The following is a 19,318-nucleotide window of genomic DNA, read 5'->3' as shown; positions in this document are numbered from 1 at the left end:
CTCAAGTTAAGTGCTGCATTTTTGGTCTTAGCATTTAATTAAGAATGTTGTGAGATTTGCTATATGCATTTTTTAAAATTAGAAATACCAAAGTTATAATTCTGAATCTGATTTTTGGAACTGGGGACTAAATCGTCCAGATTAACCTTTTTGTGTCATTTAAGTATTTTCTGTAATTGCACTATACAGTGGATTTTTATTTTTTAAGTTGCTGTGGTAAATCTGCAGATCTGACTAGAATCAAATGTTGTTGTATTGAATTTGACATCTTATGGCACACTTCAATGTCACTTTGTTGAAACTCGAAAGTTGTTTCCAATGTTTACATTTTGGTCATGCACTTCATTTAATATTGCCTTATGCGGTGTTGTTCCCTGTAGAAGTTTTGCCTTGTTAAGGCTTACCGTAAATAAAGTTGTTGGTGCAGCACCCTTTTTTTGCATTGACACTTTATGTAAGCTTTGGTGTAAAAGAGTTTTCTATTGTAGGTCAAGGATCTTGAATGTTATAAATGTTAACATGTGAGCAAGTGTAAAACGGTTCTCGAGTTGTCACTGTACTCTGTAGTTAAGTGTTGGACCTTTTGCTGAAGACTTCTGAAAGGTTCAAACACCTAATTACAATGTAAAGATGACAAAAAACTATCGACAGTTAGGTTTAAAGGTCCCAGAACAACCGCAAAGACACTGTGAATGAAATTGGGAATTGCAGTCTCAAAGATGAAAGAACTAGAACCATATGCACCTTCAAGCCAGACTGAAGTATGCTAATGAAAACCTCAAGAAACATTCTGCATACTGGAAGCACGTCTGCGGTGAGCGTGGTTTGGGGCTCAGCTGCAGGGGATGGGTGGAGCAGTGGGTCCAGGGGGTCGTGTCAGCAGAGACTGACCCACACAGCTGTTCTCCATCACCAAATCATGCTTCCCCTATATGAGTAGGATGCTGAGACCTGAGGGAAGAGCTGTGTATTGGACTGGAGAAAGACACCACGATCAGGAAAATTCCTGTGCCTGCAACACAGTGTGCCTTGGGTCCTTTCTGTCACAAGGTCCTTTCATCAGACGACACTACAGAAGTGCTGCATTTGGAGACAAAAGGTAGAGCCGTTCAATCCAAAGAACACTGTCCCCAGAGTTAAACACAGTGGCTGGAGTCTGGAACTGGGAACCTGTTGAAGGTGGAAGGAATCATGAAGAAAGGAGGATAAGTGAATGGCCCGGGATTGCTCAGGAGACGTGTGTGCGACATAACTACAATATACAACAGCAGGCTGTTATTCAGCAAAAGAAATACAGCGACCAATAGCATCAGGAGGGGATGATCATGTGACCCTTTATCTAAAAGAGTCGTGTAAGTATTCAAAACAAGGATGCAGCACTGAGAAATACTTTTATTTTTAAATGTTCATAGGGTGGCTGACAATTCTGTCCTCATCTGTATGGGATAGAAGTCAAAGAAATGTATACACCTTATACATCTGTGTCATTTTATTGTAAATTAAACTGTATACATTTGTGGTGCTTTGACAATATTGTTTTCAGAAACTGTCGTACCAAATAACTGAGCTGACGGGAGGTGGAAGATGAGGCAGCATAAACCCGACTGAGTGTCCGTGTGCAAAACCTCCAATGAGAATGAGTAATAATAGACCATCCGTCATCTTCTCCCAGTGTCCCAACCTTTAAGCCCACAGATGGACTAAAGAGCTTGCATAGCAGGAGTGGACTAGCTCCATAAATGTAGTTTTGTTGTTGTTTTTTAACCATAAACTATCTTAGAACAACTTGATTGCTTAACTTGCCCTCATCCGTAGTAACCTTTAAAACAGATTAAATAATTATTGCTTTTGGTCTCTTCGTGGGACGGGAAGAGAAAAATCGTATCACGTGACCATCATCTTTCAGCCTCGGCTCCTTTGCGTCAACCATCAGCGGCCCGTGATTCTACTGAGCCGAGCTCCACCGAGAGGGCAGATGTGATTGATCTGACGATAGAAAGCTCTTCTTCTGATGACGAAGAGGACAAAGACCGTCCACCCAAGAAACGCAACATTTCCAAGAATGAGGAGATGCGTGCAAAGGGGTGAGCAGGGTTGTGGAGAATATATTCAGAACTGCAAACGGAGCTGTGTGTGACAAATTTAAAATGTGATCGTCTCGATCTCTGTCCGTTGGTTTTCAGCATTCAGTCAGTTTTGCCATTTGGTCTGACAGCGCTGTACACCAGCATGTTGATAATGAAAGGTGTGCTCATCAGGTGTGTGTGTTTGTCTAAAGCTTCCCATCCCTTTGATGTTTTTACTCAGAGTGTTGACCTACCTGCCCACTGTGCAAGTGCCAAATGTCCAGGCCCCGGACCCGCCACATCTGAACTCTGCACTTGCCGACTATGCAGTTCCATCCTTCTGCCTCGGCCACCATCCCCACAGATATGCAGCGTGAGTAAGATAAACGTTCACTGACTGTAAGCTATGTGCACATGAATATTGTTCAAAATCTGATTCTTCTGTCTTGTAGGTCCAGATCTATTTTCCTTAATTCAAACTAATCCAGAGGTATGTTTTTTATGTTTTCTCCCTTTTTGTAAACTGGACGTATTCTCATAATGTTACTGACATGTAGACCTTTCTGTTTGTTTTAGTTGGATATGACAGTGGTGGCAAATGTTACAAAATTCCAACATTCAAAGCTTGACGTGATCAAACTTAATGCACAGGTATTTTTAGATTATAAAGAATCTGTCATGGTCCCCGTGTCTGTCCGGCCAGCTCCACAAGGCCACATGTGTTTTGTGTACATTGTCCTCTCTCCTCCCTGCCAGGGCGGAGCTCACTGCAGGCTCCCGCCCTTGGCACACACCTGCATCTCGTCAGGCTCTGATTACGGGCTGGACTCTTAAGGCCGGGACGCAGACAACCTCACCGCTGGATGATTATGCTAGACACGTTAGTGAACCTCTGCCTCGAATCCTTAAGCTTTGTAAACTTGCTGCGATCTCTGTGTAACCTTATTTTCTCCTGTGCAGTTTTCCCCGGACCCGTGACTAACCTGTTGCTTCAACCACTGTAAAGAAAAAGAGCTAGCATGTGTGTGACTCCAATCCCGGACTTCCCTTTCGGACCTTGGACCCAGTATGATGTTGATCTAACCAGTTTGTCTCTCTGCTCACTATTACCTGCCTCACATGTTCTTGCATATCCTGCAAAATGCAGCTGCAGCAACCAGCAGCTCAGCCTTGGTTTTGTCGTCCAGCAGCCACTATGACGCCATCAGCCATGCTGCCAGCTCTCTCCATGAAACTGGGGTCGTCACAGGAGGAGAGGGGAGCAGGGGAGGAGAGGCCGACGGCGACGTATCAGATAACATTTCACTCGATTGAGCCACGCCATACTGGACCCGTTCTAGCCCGGTCTTCTTTTTAATGTGGAATATATATAAATGTTAATTTTTACACACGAGCACTCCCTGTTTTTAACAATGCTAGCATGATGGATATGAGGGTTTCTGCATATCAGAATCGCGTTTATTGACCATGTATATGCACAGACACATAAAAGGAATTTGGTTCCAGTAGTGTAATACAACAATACGTAAATGACACAATACACACACACACGTGGATATATACGTGTACACATACATACACAAAGCTGTGTAAACCAACCATAAATAACCAATCTACATCTTATATACATGAAACACAGGATGGCAGAAATGAAATGAAAGAGGGGCGCCGATGATCCTTTCTGCTGCCCGTACAGTCCGCTGCAGTCTGCTCCGGTGCTGTTTAGTGGCTGCACCATACCAGACTGTGATGGAGGAGCACAGCACAGACTCAATGACTGCAGTGTAGAACTGGACCAGCAGCTCCTGTGGAAGACTGTACTTCCCCAGTTTTCTTAGGAAGTAAATCCTCCGCTGGGTCTTTTTGAGGATGGAGTTGATGTTGGTCTCCCACTTCAGGTCCTGGGAGATGGTGGTACCCAGGAACTTAAAGATCTCCACAGTCGACACCACGCTGTCTGATATGGTGAGGGGGAGCAGTGTTGAGGGATGTCTCCTGAAGTCTACTGTCATCTCTCCAGATTATGCTGACTGCACAATCTGCCGCTGCGCCTCCGACTGCCAATCACGTAGATTGCTAACTCGAACTTTCGAGTTCCTTTTCTCAAAATTTTGAGTTAATAACTCGAAATTTCAAATTATGGATCCTTTTTGGGGGTTTTTTAGTGGCGGAAACGGGCTTCCATAATTTTGAGACGACTGAAGACACTCTCACTTGTGGACAGCTCATGAGTTGGTATTTCTAGTAGCGGCTTTTGATATGGGCGACATGGGCAGTTACCCAGGGCGGCATTGTGGTGCAACTCGCATCATGGGCATCTCCAAAAAAATGTTGCTCGTACTCATGCTGCCCCGACATCAGCCAGCGCATTTTGGAGATGTCATAGGCACCGGTCGGTTTTCTGCCGCCCATTTGCTGGGAGTAAGGGCGTAGCATCTAATAACCAACTCGCAAAGTAAAACAAAATAAAAACAAACCAACAAACACGAAAACACGAAAACACCAGACATTATGATACAATCTGCTGCAATCTGCACCGATGTTTTTTTTGAAATTCTACAAGTGAAAAGTGAGCGCGAGAGCCCTCGGTGTGCCTGCTCGCTGCTGAAGTCAAAGTAAACTTTATTGTCATCTCCGCTACATACAGTCCAGTATATAGAGACGAGACGACGAGGCTCCAGTTACAGCAGTGCAAGTAAACAAACAATAAATATAAGAAGAGTAAGAAAATAAATATACACTTTAGGACCAGGGGTAAAGGGATCAATAACATTTTAAAATTTATAATTCACAGTTGGATGATTTAAAGTCTCACACACAAGCTGTCGAAAGGGGGGTGGGGCTGCTTCCAAATAGAGCACATTTCATTAGTAATGTTGTAAATCCAAGCCCATTATGTATTCATGATTTGAATCCTGGGTTCTGCGAAATAAACCCTAGACAAAGGAATTAACTAAGGTGTGGGTCTATTAGGTTATGTTGTGGTTAGGGGTGGGTTTTAATAATCGATTCATCGATTAAAATCAATTCTGGCTTGGATAACGTGATATCGATTCATTAAAATCCTGAATCGATTTTTTTATATAAATGTATTTTGCCCAAAATGCCAGAAACTCAGGTGAAACGTCACAAAATTTTGACAACCACCAAACATTTAAAACAGTAAATGAGAGCAGAAACACAGCTTCTGCACAAAGACGTAAACACAAAGCGCGGACTCACCAACGGATCAGAATCAGTGAGATGTCGCCTTTCTCACCTCACGGACACGGTCGGGGCTGAAAGCAGACAGCTCGCTGATTCTGATGTTTTGGCGGGTCCGAGCTTTGTGTTTGCGCACTTTTTGCGCTGATTCTAAAGCTGTTAGTTTTATCTCTCCAAACAATATTGACCGAACCAGCAGCAAAAGAAGATCCAAACTACGCTTCACAAACGTCGTCATGAATTCTCTGACTTTTGCTGTTTTTCTTCCACCAAAATAAAATCACACTTCATGCACAGCTCTCTCTCTCTCTCTCTTTCTCAGTGTACTTCAAGAACAGTTTCCCGTCTATCCCAAATCCCAGATCCCAAAGTCAAAGGAACTCTGTGGCATCACTGAGTTACAAACTGTCTAAATTCTTTCATCTTTAATAAAATGATAAGTGTGGCTGCTCTACCAGGTATCCATGAAAACAGAATACATGAAATTTAATGAAATTCCGGAAACGGAATTTATGGCATTTAACGGAGTTAGAAGTTAGCAGGAAGTTAGCTCACTAGCTTCTATCTAAATACAATATAGCATGTCCTGACTGCGGGGTTTTAGAAACAAATTAAAACGTACAGCTCTGTTATCACTTCCAACATAAATGAAGACAGAAAACTAAACAGCAGTGACGTTTGTAGGGTTACTGAAGTTTGGCTAGCTGCTATATAATGATATGCTACGTGACCGCTAGCGACACAGCTATGTTAGCATAGCATAAACAAGCTAACCTTTTTTCCACTCGATAAAAGTTAACGTGAGTGTTCTTGGTGGTCAGGAACAAATGTAATCGCATGGCAGGATGCTGTAAAAGGACCAAACTTCAGCCAGGAGAACAACTGAGATAATCCATCCACAATACGAGGTTAGTCATTCATATACTGCTGCATGGGCTGGGCTGTAGTTACATCCTAAGGTTTTAAAAACTGAGCTTAAATAAATGATTAGCGGTAATAAAAGCCGAGGGAGGTCAACAGTGATCACTGACTGTTTTAGGAGCTTTTTGAGATTAAATAGAAGAAAATACAAAACATTAAACATGTTAACAACACAAAAGCCATATTAAGCAGCGGACTCCCGGCTTCATTGTTTTCAGACCCCCGCTCTTTCACTACTCAGGTTAAACATGATATAAGTCACTCGGATAACTTAAAAATGTAATTGTTTGCCTTTTTTCTGTGTTTTATTTGTTCCGGACTAAATCGGTTTGGCTGAGATTAAAGTTATTTATTAGATTATTAGATTAAATAAAACTTTATTAATCCATCGGGTGGTTTCCTCCGAGATTTTCACACAGCTGAATAAACGTTAAACAGAAAACTGATTAAACAGAAGTGTGAGATGGTCGAGAATTTACGCCAGTGTCCTGTTATATTTTAGATAGCAAGGAGCAGACGGCCGAGTTTATTCCACGGACCCCGCGGTGATGCAAATCTGAAGGCTAGACTGTCCCATTTCACAGGCTCGCACTTCCGGCCTTCTCGGTCTTTGAAGGACCCGGCCCACGTAGACCGCGAAGGCCGGGTCCTCCGAAGGATGCCGCCGACGTTTTGGGACACCGCTACTCACTCACCCCCTCCCTCCTGGCTCACAACTTCTTCTTCTTCTTGGTTTTACCGCATTACCGCCCCCTGGCTCACAGCTCAGTGGACATTTAGATAAGAAAATATATATTTGACACATTTAAGGAAAATACTAAACAATAAACAAAATAAATGTTTATTAAGCAATTTTGATAGGAAATTGCTTAATTTTAGAAATGTTTTTGCCCTTTGCTCTTTCTTTTAGAATCATTCATCTTAGCAGTAGCATTTACATGAAAAGAGAAACAAATTAAGTTTGAGTGAAAATGTAAATTTTTTGCACTCTCTGGTCAACTGACTGAGTGAATCAAATGACTCAAAAAACCAGATTCCCTTTGGTGAGTGACTCATTAAAACTCGATTCAGTAAAAAGAATCAAATTTACCATCACTAATCCACACCCACCGCCGCGCTATGAATTGTGGGATATATGGGACCACGAAGCGTGCACCGGACCACGCTTGATATTTGGGGAAATCGACGGCGCATTTGAAGTATGCATTTGAAGTACACTTCAAATTGGGACAGCCGTCGTCGCGTGGCGGTGACGTAATCGCACTCAAAATGCGTACTTCAAGCGTGTGGTCTCTGACACAAAATATATAAATATATTTTAAAATGTATTTTAGCGCATATATTTTTTGGCCATTTTTTGGATTTTTTGAAATATATTTCAAAATATATTTTTTTACCGTATGGGATAAATGTCGGTGAAAAAGCCGGAGCAGCACGGCGGTGCAGCGTGTGATCTGGACACAAGCGATGGAGGCACTTGTAGAACTTTGGAAAGCTCATCCGAGCCTTTTCGATGTGGCCTCACAAAATCATCACGACCACAACAAGCATGAAAATAGTTGGATCTACACTGCTGCTCAATCACAGCTGCCTGCATTGTTTTTCATTAGCAATTTAGCAAAGCTGACGGTGGTGGCGTGTCTGTGAGTGAAAGACAGAGAGGGAGAGCGAGCGACAGATTTTGTTATAACTTCATTTTTATGGACGCACAGTGTGAGCACTCGGGTCGCATCAGAGCATCAGGTCGTATAGTGCGAGACCTGCATCGTGACCTACGAACTTCTAACCTCTGCGAGTCAATCGTGCAGTTTGAGCAGGAGCTGAATCGCGCCACTGAAAAAGTCGCACAGTGTGAGCCCAGCTTGACTCCCATCATTCAAGCCCCTCACACACCGACTTTGTTTTATTTTTAGTATTTGTTTCTCTTGTTTTGTCTACATTCCTCTTGATTGTGTGTATTTCTCCTGTTTTCTCTTTAGTCCTGTGGGCCACTATTTCCTGGCACAGTCGGTGTGGAGAACCCACAACTTTGCTGCACATGTACAATGACAATAAAGTGCTATTCTGGAACTATCAACACTGGGAAATTGTGTTTTGTTTTTTGCACATTGTTTTTCTGCTGTTAATAAACTCACTGTTTCAGGAAGTCCTGTTTTTCTACCATACAGCAAACCTGTCAGACTGACAAAGTTATTAATCTGTTTCCCCTTCACTGCTGATTGTATTAGAGAGAGAAGATGAAGGAAGGAGACATCATGTGTGCGTGTTCATGTGAAACTGCTGTTACAAATGAAATAAGTTGATAAATGTTCATATATTATGTTACAGAGTTCAATGTGAGTCTAGATGAAATATCAGGTGTACGGCTGACATTCAGTAATGTTGGACATGTTTGGAAGAAGAAATTGCAGCAGTGCATAGTTATCAGTGAGAGTACTCTACATTTGGGAAAATAAACATGAATGTTTAAACTTGAGGTAGGAGTTGTTTTCTAATGTTCATTTTTAATTGATTTTTACCAGAGCTGTCAGCATTAATCTTGTTAAAATGATGTTAACGCCATAACCACATTAACATTAGAACTTCATCTGCATCCGACAACAATATCAATATAACTCATTGGAATTCTCTTTATGATAATCTTGAACTGAAAACATTTCGATACACAGACCATAATGTTCTAGACTTAGAAAAGGATATAGACCCGGAAAATAACTTCTTCTACAACATCAGCAGTAACTGCTGCTACTTCACTGATGAACAGTTTAAGCACACCATCAACACGGAAAATAAATTATCAATAATCCATTTTAATAGCAGAAGTCTGTATGCCAACTTCAACAATATAAAGGAATATCTAAATGAGTTGACAAATCCATTTGGAATTATTGCCATTTCTGAAACATGGATCAATGCGGAGAAAGGACTGGACTTTGGACTGGAGGGATATGAAGTGAATTTTGTAAATAGAAGGAACAAGAGTGGAGGGGGAGTAGCTGTGTATGTGGATAAAAACCTAAATTACAAGGTGGTAGAAAGCATGACAACTGTAATTGATAATTTATTAGAATGTATAACAATTGAAATTTATAAGGAAAAAGAGAAAAATGTAATAATTAGCTGTATATATAGAACACCTGGCTCTAGTATTCAAGTATTTAATGAGTTCATAGAGGAAATGTTCTCTAAAACAAATCAAAAAGTTATGTTTATCTGTGGGGATTTTAATATTGACCTGTTGAATCCGAAAAAGCATAAAATGACCGACGAATTCCTAAACACTATGTACAGTTTGAGTTTACATCCTAAAATAACCAGGCCTAGTAGAATTACACCACATTGTGCCACCTTACTTGACAATATTTTCACTAACAATATGGAAAACAACATTGTGAGCGGAATATTAATTAATGACATCAGTGATCACCTACCAGTTTTTGCAGTTTATGACACTAATTATAAGAAAAATCAGCATGAAGAACAACTGAGATACAGACGTGTAAGGACAGAAGAAACTATGAATGCACTTAAGAATGATCTATTAAATCAGGACTGGGACAATGTGTACAAAGAAACTGATATTGATATTGCATATGGCATATTTTTAAGAATATTCATGGAATTGTACGATAAAAACTGTCCAACAATAAAATACAACAGAAAGCACAAATATTCAGATAGACCATGGATCACTAAGGGTTTACAAAATGCATGTAAAAAGAAAAATACACTCTATAGGGAATTCCTAAAACAACGAACAAAAGATGCTGAAAATAAATATAAAAAATACAAAAATAAGTTGACCAATATTATACGTGTATGTAGAAAGGAGTATTATAGTAAAATATTGAACAACAATAAACATAATATGAAGGGAATATGGGATGTTTTAAACGGTATCATTAAAAATAATTCTGGACAGCAAAGTTATCCTCAATACTTTATCGACAACGGCAATATTATGGAAAACACTGCTGATAAGGTCAACAGCTTTAATCATTATTTTGTAAATATTGGACCAAAACTGGCAGAACAAATTCCTGAGTCACTGCCATCAGTAGACTGTAGTGAATACCTGATTGATAGGAACCCTAACTCAATGTTCCTCACATCAGTGGAGGAAAAAGAAATAATTGACATTGTACACATGTGTAAATATAAAACATCAACTGATTGTAATGATATTGACATGAAAATCGTCAAGAAGGTCATTGAAGGAATTGTAGGTCCTCTAACATATATTTGCAACTTATCATTTCAGACGGGAAAAGTGCCAAACAAAATGAAAATAGCTAAAGTTGTGCCGCTGTATAAATCTGGGGATAGACGCCACTTCACAAACTACAAGCCTGTTTCTTTACTACCACAATTCTCCAAAATCCTAGAAAACCTGTTTAATAAACGATTAGACAAATTCTTAGATAAATATAAATTACTCTCTGACAGTCAATATGGATTCAGATCAAAAAGATCAACATCTCTGGCATTAATCGAATCAATTGAGGAGATTACGAATGCTATAGATCAGAAACAGTATGCAGCTGGAGTATTTCTGGATCTCAAGAAAGCATTCGACACAATCAATCACAACATATTAATTAATAAACTGGAACGGTACGGGATCAGGGGGGTTGTACTGCAATGGGTGAAAAATTATTTAAGTGACAGGAAACAATTTGTGAAGCTGGGTGTCCAATCCTCATCATGCTTGGACATTGCTTGTGGTGTTCCACAAGGCTCTGTACTGGGTCCAAAATTATTTATTATTTATATAAATGATATTTGTAAGGCATCTGATATATTAAAATTAGTATTATTTGCAGATGACACAAATATTTTTTGTTCTGGGGGGAATCTAAAGGAGCTGCTGGATACAATTACTTCAGAAATGCGCAAAATTAAAAAATGGTTTAACAGGAACAAACTATCGCTAAATCTAAGTAAAACTAAAATAATCTTATTTGGGAATTCCCTTAGAAATGCACAAGTGCAGATTCATATAGATGGTGTGGAAATTGAAAGAGTACTTGAACATAAGTTTCTTGGTGTGATTATAGATGATAAATTAAACTGGAAGTCTCATATAAATCATATACATAACAAAATTTCAAGAAGCGTCTCAATCTTGAGTAAAGTAAAACACATTCTGGACCACAAATCACTCCACATTCTCTATTGTTCCCTGATTGCACCGTATTTGAATTACTGTGCAGAGGTGTGGGGCAATACTTACAAATGTTCGCTATCATCAATCTTTATATTACAAAAAAGGGCCATAAGGATAATCCATAAAACCGGTTACAGAGATCATACAAATCCACTATTCTTAAAATCAAAAATTCTCAAATTCACAGATCTGGTTCATTTTCTCACTGCACAAATTATATATAAAGCAATAAATAACCTGCTTCCTGACAATATTCTAAAAATGTTTTCTAAAAGGGAACAGGGATACAATTTGAGGGGGGAATTAAATTTAAAACATCCTCGTATCCGTACAACATTAAAAAGTTTTTGCATCTCTGTGTGTGGAGTGAAGCTGTGGAACAGACTAAGTAAAGATATAAAGCAAAGTCCGAGCATGGCACAGTTTAAAAAGCGGTTTAAGGAGATGGTTTTTACAGGGTACAGGGAAGAGGTAGAGATTTGATCGGGTGTTCTTGTCTAATATTTTCATGTGTGTGCGGGTGCACGGGTATGTTCGTATGGGTATATATATATTTGTAGGTTGTGTATCCTTTGAGGTGTTAATGGGGTTATTGAAAATGTGTATATGTGCGTATGTGTAAATACGTATGTATGGATAGATAGAAACATATATGTATATATATATAAAAAAAAAAAAAAAATAAAGAATAATTTTAAAAAAATAAAAAAATACACATGACATATAATGTGATTGCAAGGAGGTATTTCGGTAGTCTATAAATTACTAGATAGTGGAAAAGGGGTGGGATTAAATAAGCTCATGTTTCTTCCTGCTCCTTTTTGAACATAAAAGATATTTGTCGTTGTGGTTGCTCGTTTTCTTTTTGTTTTGCTTTGTTTATTTGTCTCTTTTAATTCTATGTTGTTGTACTTTTTTAACATGTTCAAAATAAAGATTCAATCAATCAATCAATCAAAAACACGGCAAATCTGCATTAGCGAGTTAGCACGGATCGCCCTGTGCGTGGGGCTGCACGGCTAACCGTGCTACACGTTAATGAGCTAACCACGTCCAGCCACACGCACGGGGCGATCCGTGCTATCTCGCTAACAGAGATTTGCCGCGTTAATGCGTGGTGCACCCGTCTGTGGAATTCACTGAGTGACCCATTTCTTTCACAAGTATCTGTAGAAGCAGATTAGGTGTTTGATTTGATACACTTGTTGCCACGGGAGTGATTGGAGTGCATGAAATCAATGATTTAGGAGGGTGAATGAATACTTTTGGCAATATAATGTATCAACACAGAAACACAGCCTACATCTTTATTTTTAAAATGTATTTTAAAACATATTAATACCAAAAAGCAACTGAATTGAAAGACTCAGTCAGTGTGTTACATGGCTAACTGTCAGTGGCTAAAAATATTAATGAAAAATAAAAAAAGGAGAGTTGGAAAAAAATAGTTTTTAAAAAGTTTCTCAAAGATGTTTCCTGTTTGATTAGACCAGGCCTCTCTGTTGTTGTCACACTTCCCTATATAATAACTCTTTGCTGAAGCTTTTGATACTTTTGTTTCCATAACAGTGCAAATTGTAACTAATCTCAGAGAAACTGAAAGCAGAGCCAGTGGCAGGTTGAACTGTATGGCAGCTGAAGTAGCGTGACATAAGCAGCATGGAAGGTGATAGGAAGACAGCATCTGCAGACTGTTCAAGTTTCTTTTAAGTATTCTTTATTTTCTGGCGTCGCCTTTCAACAATTATTTCACAGAAACATAAGAACTAAATAACACAGTCTAGTCCAAAGAAACAGGAATAAAATCATTTTTCCACTTAACAAACTCATTCACCCAACTAAACAGTTTGAAAAGTCAATCTCTTCACTTACAGACTCATGAGGTTATTTTAAATGAAATAAACAATTTTACACAAAAGAAACACCCCTTCATTTGGTTACACCCAATTGACCTGATCAGTGACATCATATCCTATAAAATCAGGAAGTACTGGGGCGGCCATTCCCACATACCTGTTTTACACATAGGACCTGTTCAGAGGAACACACAATGGTAAGTATAACCAAACTACATAAACAAATGAAAGATTCAAATCAATTAATGATGAAGTGATATTTAGCTTTAAGTACATTTGCACAGATGAAATGAATATAACCAATGCTACCACAAACAGACCCGGGATAGTATGTAGAGCCAAGGCTACATGTGCTGTGTTTACATTAAAGCATTATGAAAGACTATAGGATAACAGAACACAGAATAACAACATACACAAGTGACAAATGGCAAATGACTTCTCTCCTAGCCACTTTGTCACAGGCAGCTGAAGTTGAGTGTTGACTACAGCAGTTGGTGCAGTAATGTATGGATGGATGCAAACTGGTGAGGAGCCGCATGACCGAGCCGTCTGAGGTGAAAGGAGAAAGATCACTTTACTTTGACATGTTTTAATGTATCTTTATTTATAGACTCAGTCCTTCCTTTGTCCTTGTTTTTGTCATAGTGTTATTTCCCCTGTGTCCTCTACATCAAAGCATTTCGTTTGCTGTTTCCTTTTCATGGATTCTGAGTGTCTGCACTTTGCTTTCAGCCTAAATGAAGATTTTGCATTGTGTTATATCTGTCCGGTGATGTCCAGGTGACACTGCATGTTGTCCTTAAATCACAACCATGCTAAGCTATATCGGGTTTTTGGCTAATAGCTCTTTTCTGTTACAGAAGTTTTATTTTATGTCTGTCAAACTGTGTTAACCTGGCATTTGTCTTAGATTTACTAAAGGAAGAGGAACAAACGACTTGTTTTTGCAGCAGGCTGTTAGCAGTGCCTAAAGTTATCATTTAAAACTTTTCTGAGTTGTGTGTTGATACAACTCCAGTTCATTCCTTGACTTAGGTGCCTTTTTTGATTAACAGAGTTACAGATTAGTGTTAAATGGATTAAAAACGCTTTCCTGTGAAATAGCTCAGCTACAGGGACTGGACTGGAAAACATGAACAAGCAGCCAGTGTTCAAAGATATACTGGGAAATAAAACCTGGAAACTATTGCTCAAGACCACTTTAAAAATATGACTCAGTATCAGTACTCAACACTTCTGCACAGCACACAGATGCTTGTTTTACTCCGATATTTTGGAGACATTCATTTATAACCTTATAGTTATAACATAACACAGTTAAAAATACAGTGAGCGTTTTCTACTTTTCTACGTTTTTTAATTGCTCTCAAAGTAAAATTACCATATTATTTATCTTTGTTTCCCCTTTTTTACATTAAACTTCACATCTTCAGTGAAATGTGCTGATACATTCTGCTAGTGTTGCACTCGTGCTGCAGAGATAACTGTGGGAAACCAACACACAACAGCTGCTTGTAGGTGTAACACTTTCATTTATGGCTTGTGGTGATGTATTCAGTTCAGTATTGTTTATATGGTGCTATGGAGCCACATCACTTTGGCTTTAAATGATAATGACAACAGCAAACGCACGGTCGCCCCGAGACTTCAGCCGAGAGCGAGGTTGCTCCAGAAGAAGTTGGGTAGCAGATCTAAGTGCTCTGACAGGAGTGTGTAGCCTAAGAAGCTCATTGAGGTAGTTCGGCACCAAATGATTGATCATTTTGGACATGAAGAGTAGTATTTTAAATTGAATACGGTACTTAACTGGCAGCCATAGCTGGACTGGCCCGGTGGGCCGCTGGCGATTTTTTGTTTTTATGGGCCGATCGATTTTTTTATTTTTTTATTTTTGAAAGGGTATAAATAATGAAAGGTGTTGGATTGGCCAATTGGTCATGATCGACTCTGGGCTGGACCAATTACAGCCGAGGAGGTCGGATGCACCCTCCCCCTTGTTTAGCAATCTTATAGGCCATCCATCGGCTCTTTGTTACTTCGGAAACATGGCTTAAACAATTTCCACGACCTAATCCGATAACAACCGATCTCTTTACCTGTCGGCTCCCCGTGGCGTTCATGCAACAGGTGTTGTGCCAAAAAGTGATTTCCAATGTTTGCTGTATTTTTTTATGTGTAATATCTATGTTGGTAAATAGTCTTCGGTGAACAGCGTTTACAAAGGGGCTATATATGGAATTTAAAAATTATCTGTTTTTTCAAGTATCTTTACAACTCTGTGTTATTGTACTTACATTATAACCAATCCGGTCCTTTATCCCCACTTTAAATATTTTTACAGAACTATTGTAATATTTGAGCCATTTCTGCTGACCAATTACTTCTTACAAAAGACATTTTTAATGTTAATTAGACTTTTTTTTAACGGCATAAATAAAGGTTATATAAAAGTCACTGCCAAAGACTGATTGCGGCTTCTACCTTGTTACACTAATGTTGTTTGTAGCTCAGTATGACTTTATGTCATCCATGAGGGATGCATTTGACATATGTTTCACATATTATAGCCCAACAACAAGTTACTTATAGCAATTTAAATACGAGCAATCAGTTTTTGGCAGACAATCAGTTTTTGGCACAACACCGGGTATTGCAGTTAATAATACAACAGTTTCTTGCCATTTTTTGTGTTTCTTTTTATCGCTGTGTAACTGAGTTCAATTGAAAGCCTGCATGCGCTAGTACCGCTTGCCACAAGTTCCCAGAATCCTTTGCGGTTTTACCCCTGAATGACGTCATATTTTTGGTGGGCCGGTCTCTAGTCAAAATGCCCGGGCCGATTTTTTTGTCCCAGTCCAGCCCTGCTGGCAGCCAGTGCAAGCCAGCAAGAACAGGAATGATGGAGGAAAATTTCCTGCTGCCCGTCAAAAGGCGTGCCGCCGCATTCTGGACAGTCTGCAATCCAAGGAGAAGGGAGGAGGAAAGGCCAATGTAAAGAGAGTTGCAGTAGTCCAACCTGGGAGTCACGAATGCGTGAATACGTTTCTCCAGATCTTTATGCGGCATATAGCGCTTAGCCTTTGAAATGAGGCGCAGCTGATGAAAACTGGACCTCAGTACAGCAAACACTTGGCAAATTTAAACGAGCTATCCAGTAATATGCCCAAGTTACTGGCATAATCAGAAGGGGAGCTAATTTAACAGTCCAATCAGAGAACAGATGGGCTCGGCTGTCGGAGGGGTAAAACAGTCTGAAGCTGGAGGACAGCGACAGCTACGTCCCTTAACTTGTGGTAGCAGTGTACCATTGGTATACCAATGGACACAAAGTCAGGGCTGACCCAGGACCAGTGCTGTGAGTCACGCCGCAGAAGTGCTGTCACCATCATCCAGCTTCAAACTGTATTACCCTCCCAGAACCTGAAGCTCAGTAAAGCACAACCCTGATAGTCAAACCCATCTGTTCTCTGATTGGATTGTTACATTTGTGACTGACCTGACATTGACCAATCAGCTGAAAGGAAGAAAATCGAGTCAATCTTGCACTTGCAAGTTGAAACACGGAACATGAACGCAGCTATTGTTTCGCTTTGTATAAGCAAACAGACCTAAACAACAATAAAAAAGCACATTGTGTAATTATTTTTACAAACACACACATTCTCCTGTATGGATGCACAAACATAACATTTCCAGATATTTTCCTACAAGTACAAAATCTTTACATACGGACCTCAGGAACACGCTTCCTCAGGTTTTGCACCGAGACTTGATGGAGCCTGCAGCAGTACTGACACTGGTCTGACATGCACTTGATTTTTTTTATGCTTAATCATATTAATGTTTACAAGATTCAGTGAAATACCTCCTGAGAAAAAAAGAAAATTACTATCTCTTGAGATTTTCCTTCAGCATCCTTACTCCATCCCATCACTGTTGATCTGCACTACAGTGTCTTTGTTCACAGGCTCATTTGAAGGGGCTGTGCTTAAGTGCTGGGTGCTCACTGTGTACCTCCCGCGGGAGTCTATCCTGAAAGCAGGGTCAAAGCTGTGGTTTAATTTGATTTCTTGGCGAAGGTAGGAGGTCCTCTTCTGGCATGAGTCACCAGTACCCTCCTGCGAGGCCGACAGAAAAACCACCAACTCAAAGTTAGTGGGGGACCCCTCACACAGGGCGGGGTAGAGCGGGCTCTGAGGCTCCAGGGGGTGGTAAAAGGTGAGTGGGAATATGAACAAAGGACAAGCCTTTTGGCCCAAATGGTCCAAATAGAAGTCCAGAGAGGTCTGGTGGAGAGCCTGACCTTCACACTTGTAAAGCACAGCACTCAACGTTACATCGAGCAGAGGCCGCTTCAGCAGATTGGTGGCTCGGACCATGAGGCACGTCTGGCCCAGGTGTTGACCTACCGCGGCCTGGGGGCTGAACTGGATGGCTCCTGCTTGTTTCTGGGGGCGGGAGAGCTTGGCTACAAATGCACCTGAATGTTAAGACAATGACATCATTCATGAGCAAATATGTCATACTGTGACATCATCAGGAATAAATAAGCATGCTTATGCGATGATTTGATCTGCTGTCTCAAAGCAAGTGAAATGAACAAAGTGACCAATTTTATAACGTCTTAATGAACTAAATAATAATAAATAAAATCACAGTGACGTCACTTTTGAAATAAAGTCCTGATTCTTTTCATGCCTCTTTCAGATGTGCTCTATTTGTGCATACAGGCATTGATTTGACACTGCTACCATAGACTCGGTTTAATGAGGAGAATTTCAAAAAGCCCTTTTTTACGAGTAAATCATTGCAAGATGTCATGAAAAGGCCTAATCGTCTGAAATTGTAAATGTCATTTACTTTTTGCAAAGTAAAAAAACTGTTACCTTCTCTTTTGTCTTACAATTTATACTTTAAAACTAGAATTAGAATAACTGATGAGCGCTTTACCTGTGATAAATACCTCCAGCATGAGCCCCAGCAGCATCTGTACAGCTAGCAACGCTATGGCACTGGGACAGTCTCCACTGGGGAACATGGTGCCGTAACCGATGGTTAGCTGTGTCTCCAAAGAGAAAGAAAAGGCCGCAGAGAAGCTTGTAATGTACTTTACACAGACAACATGCCCCTGTGGTGGCGCATCGTGATCTTGCACATCAAGGTCTCCATTCAGATGAGCCAACAAATACCAGAGACAGGCAAAAAACAACCAGTGAGCCACGAAGGAGCTGCAGAAGGCCAGGAGAGTCCATCTCCAGCGAAGATTCACCAGCAGTCCCCACAGGTCCTGCATGGCCAGCAGCCACGCTCTGCGCAAAGACTTTCTCCGTGAGCCTGAAGAAGACAGAGGGACACGAAAAGCACAGCGTCCCTCTTTGGTGATCAGGCGCTGGTAAGGTGGAGACAGAAGTAGAGATGAGGACGCCTCGTCACCTGGAACACTAGCCTTGGATTTGGAAGTCATAGTGAACGTTCCTACAATGATCCTGGAAAATGTCAGCAGTTGGTGTCAGACAGACTTTTGTACGTCACCATACAGAGATCGATCTGAGACTAAAGCAAACCTCGGCATCCTTTAAATACATTTTAATTCTGCTGAGCAATGAAGATTTAAATGTAAAATATTATCCATCCAGCTCATACTAATAGTTAACCATACTGTGAGACAGACGGCATGGAAAAAAGGTGGGGGCCAGAGCACTGAGCTGTGGTGAATTATTGTATGACAAGTTAACCTTTGCACAGGTCAGTTTCTTGGGTCTCTCTCTGTTTTTCCTGTACTGTTTAGTGACAGAAAGATAAGATCCCAATAGATACGTCGTAATATCTTCTGGAGCGTTTATTCTCGATTTTCCCTCTACGTAAATTTTATATAAAAATTATTTTTATATTGGCCTCAATAGTGACTCTAAAGAGATGCTGATGAAGGTTAGCATTTAGCTGAAAAATCTAGATATACCAGTGAGAGTCACCAAGTTAAAAATGTTCAAAGTATGCACTACACGGCTCATTAACACCAGAAGGAAAAACCAGAAAAAAATAACTAAAGTGGACGACTAAAGAGTGGAACGGTAGGAAAAACGCTCTTTGTGAGGTGAGAA

General features: G+C 40.1%; 1 protein-coding gene across 2 annotated transcripts; it reads right to left on the bottom strand.

The window, feature by feature from the left end:
* Positions 1-16,146: 16,146 nt before the first annotated feature.
* LOC102786322 (inward rectifier potassium channel 13) lies at positions 16,147-18,748 on the bottom strand. Of its 2 annotated transcripts, XM_087830627.1 has the most exons (3): positions 18,651-18,722; positions 18,168-18,551; positions 16,147-17,697 (listed from the first exon to the last, which is right to left on the bottom strand). In XM_087830627.1, exons 1-3 carry the CDS (start codon positions 18,679-18,681, stop codon positions 17,135-17,137), a joined length of 978 nt encoding a protein of 325 aa, XP_087686753.1. In that variant the 5' UTR covers positions 18,682-18,722; the 3' UTR covers positions 16,147-17,134. The 2 variants fall into 2 exon arrangements, with proteins under 2 accessions (XP_087686753.1, XP_035770574.2); XM_035914681.2 differs by having other exon boundaries at positions 18,168-18,748.
* Between the last annotated feature and the right edge of the window lie 570 nt (positions 18,749-19,318).

This window comes from Neolamprologus brichardi, chromosome 17 (assembly GCF_056152115.1).
Source record: "Neolamprologus brichardi isolate AB-2024 chromosome 17, ASM5615211v1, whole genome shotgun sequence".
In the NCBI taxonomy this organism is placed as follows: Eukaryota; Metazoa; Chordata; class Actinopteri; order Cichliformes; family Cichlidae; genus Neolamprologus; species Neolamprologus brichardi.
This window is presented reverse-complemented; position numbering and strand designations above follow the sequence as displayed.

Coding starts and splice junctions, on each gene's coding strand:
- LOC102786322 (XM_035914681.2), bottom strand. CDS start 18,681: ATGACTTCCAAATCCAAGGCTAGTGTTCCAGGTGACGAGGCGTCCTCA. Junction 17,698..18,167: donor GCTGGAGGTATTTATCACAG/GTAAAGCGCTCA, acceptor CTTAACATTCAG/GTGCATTTGTAGCCAAGCTC.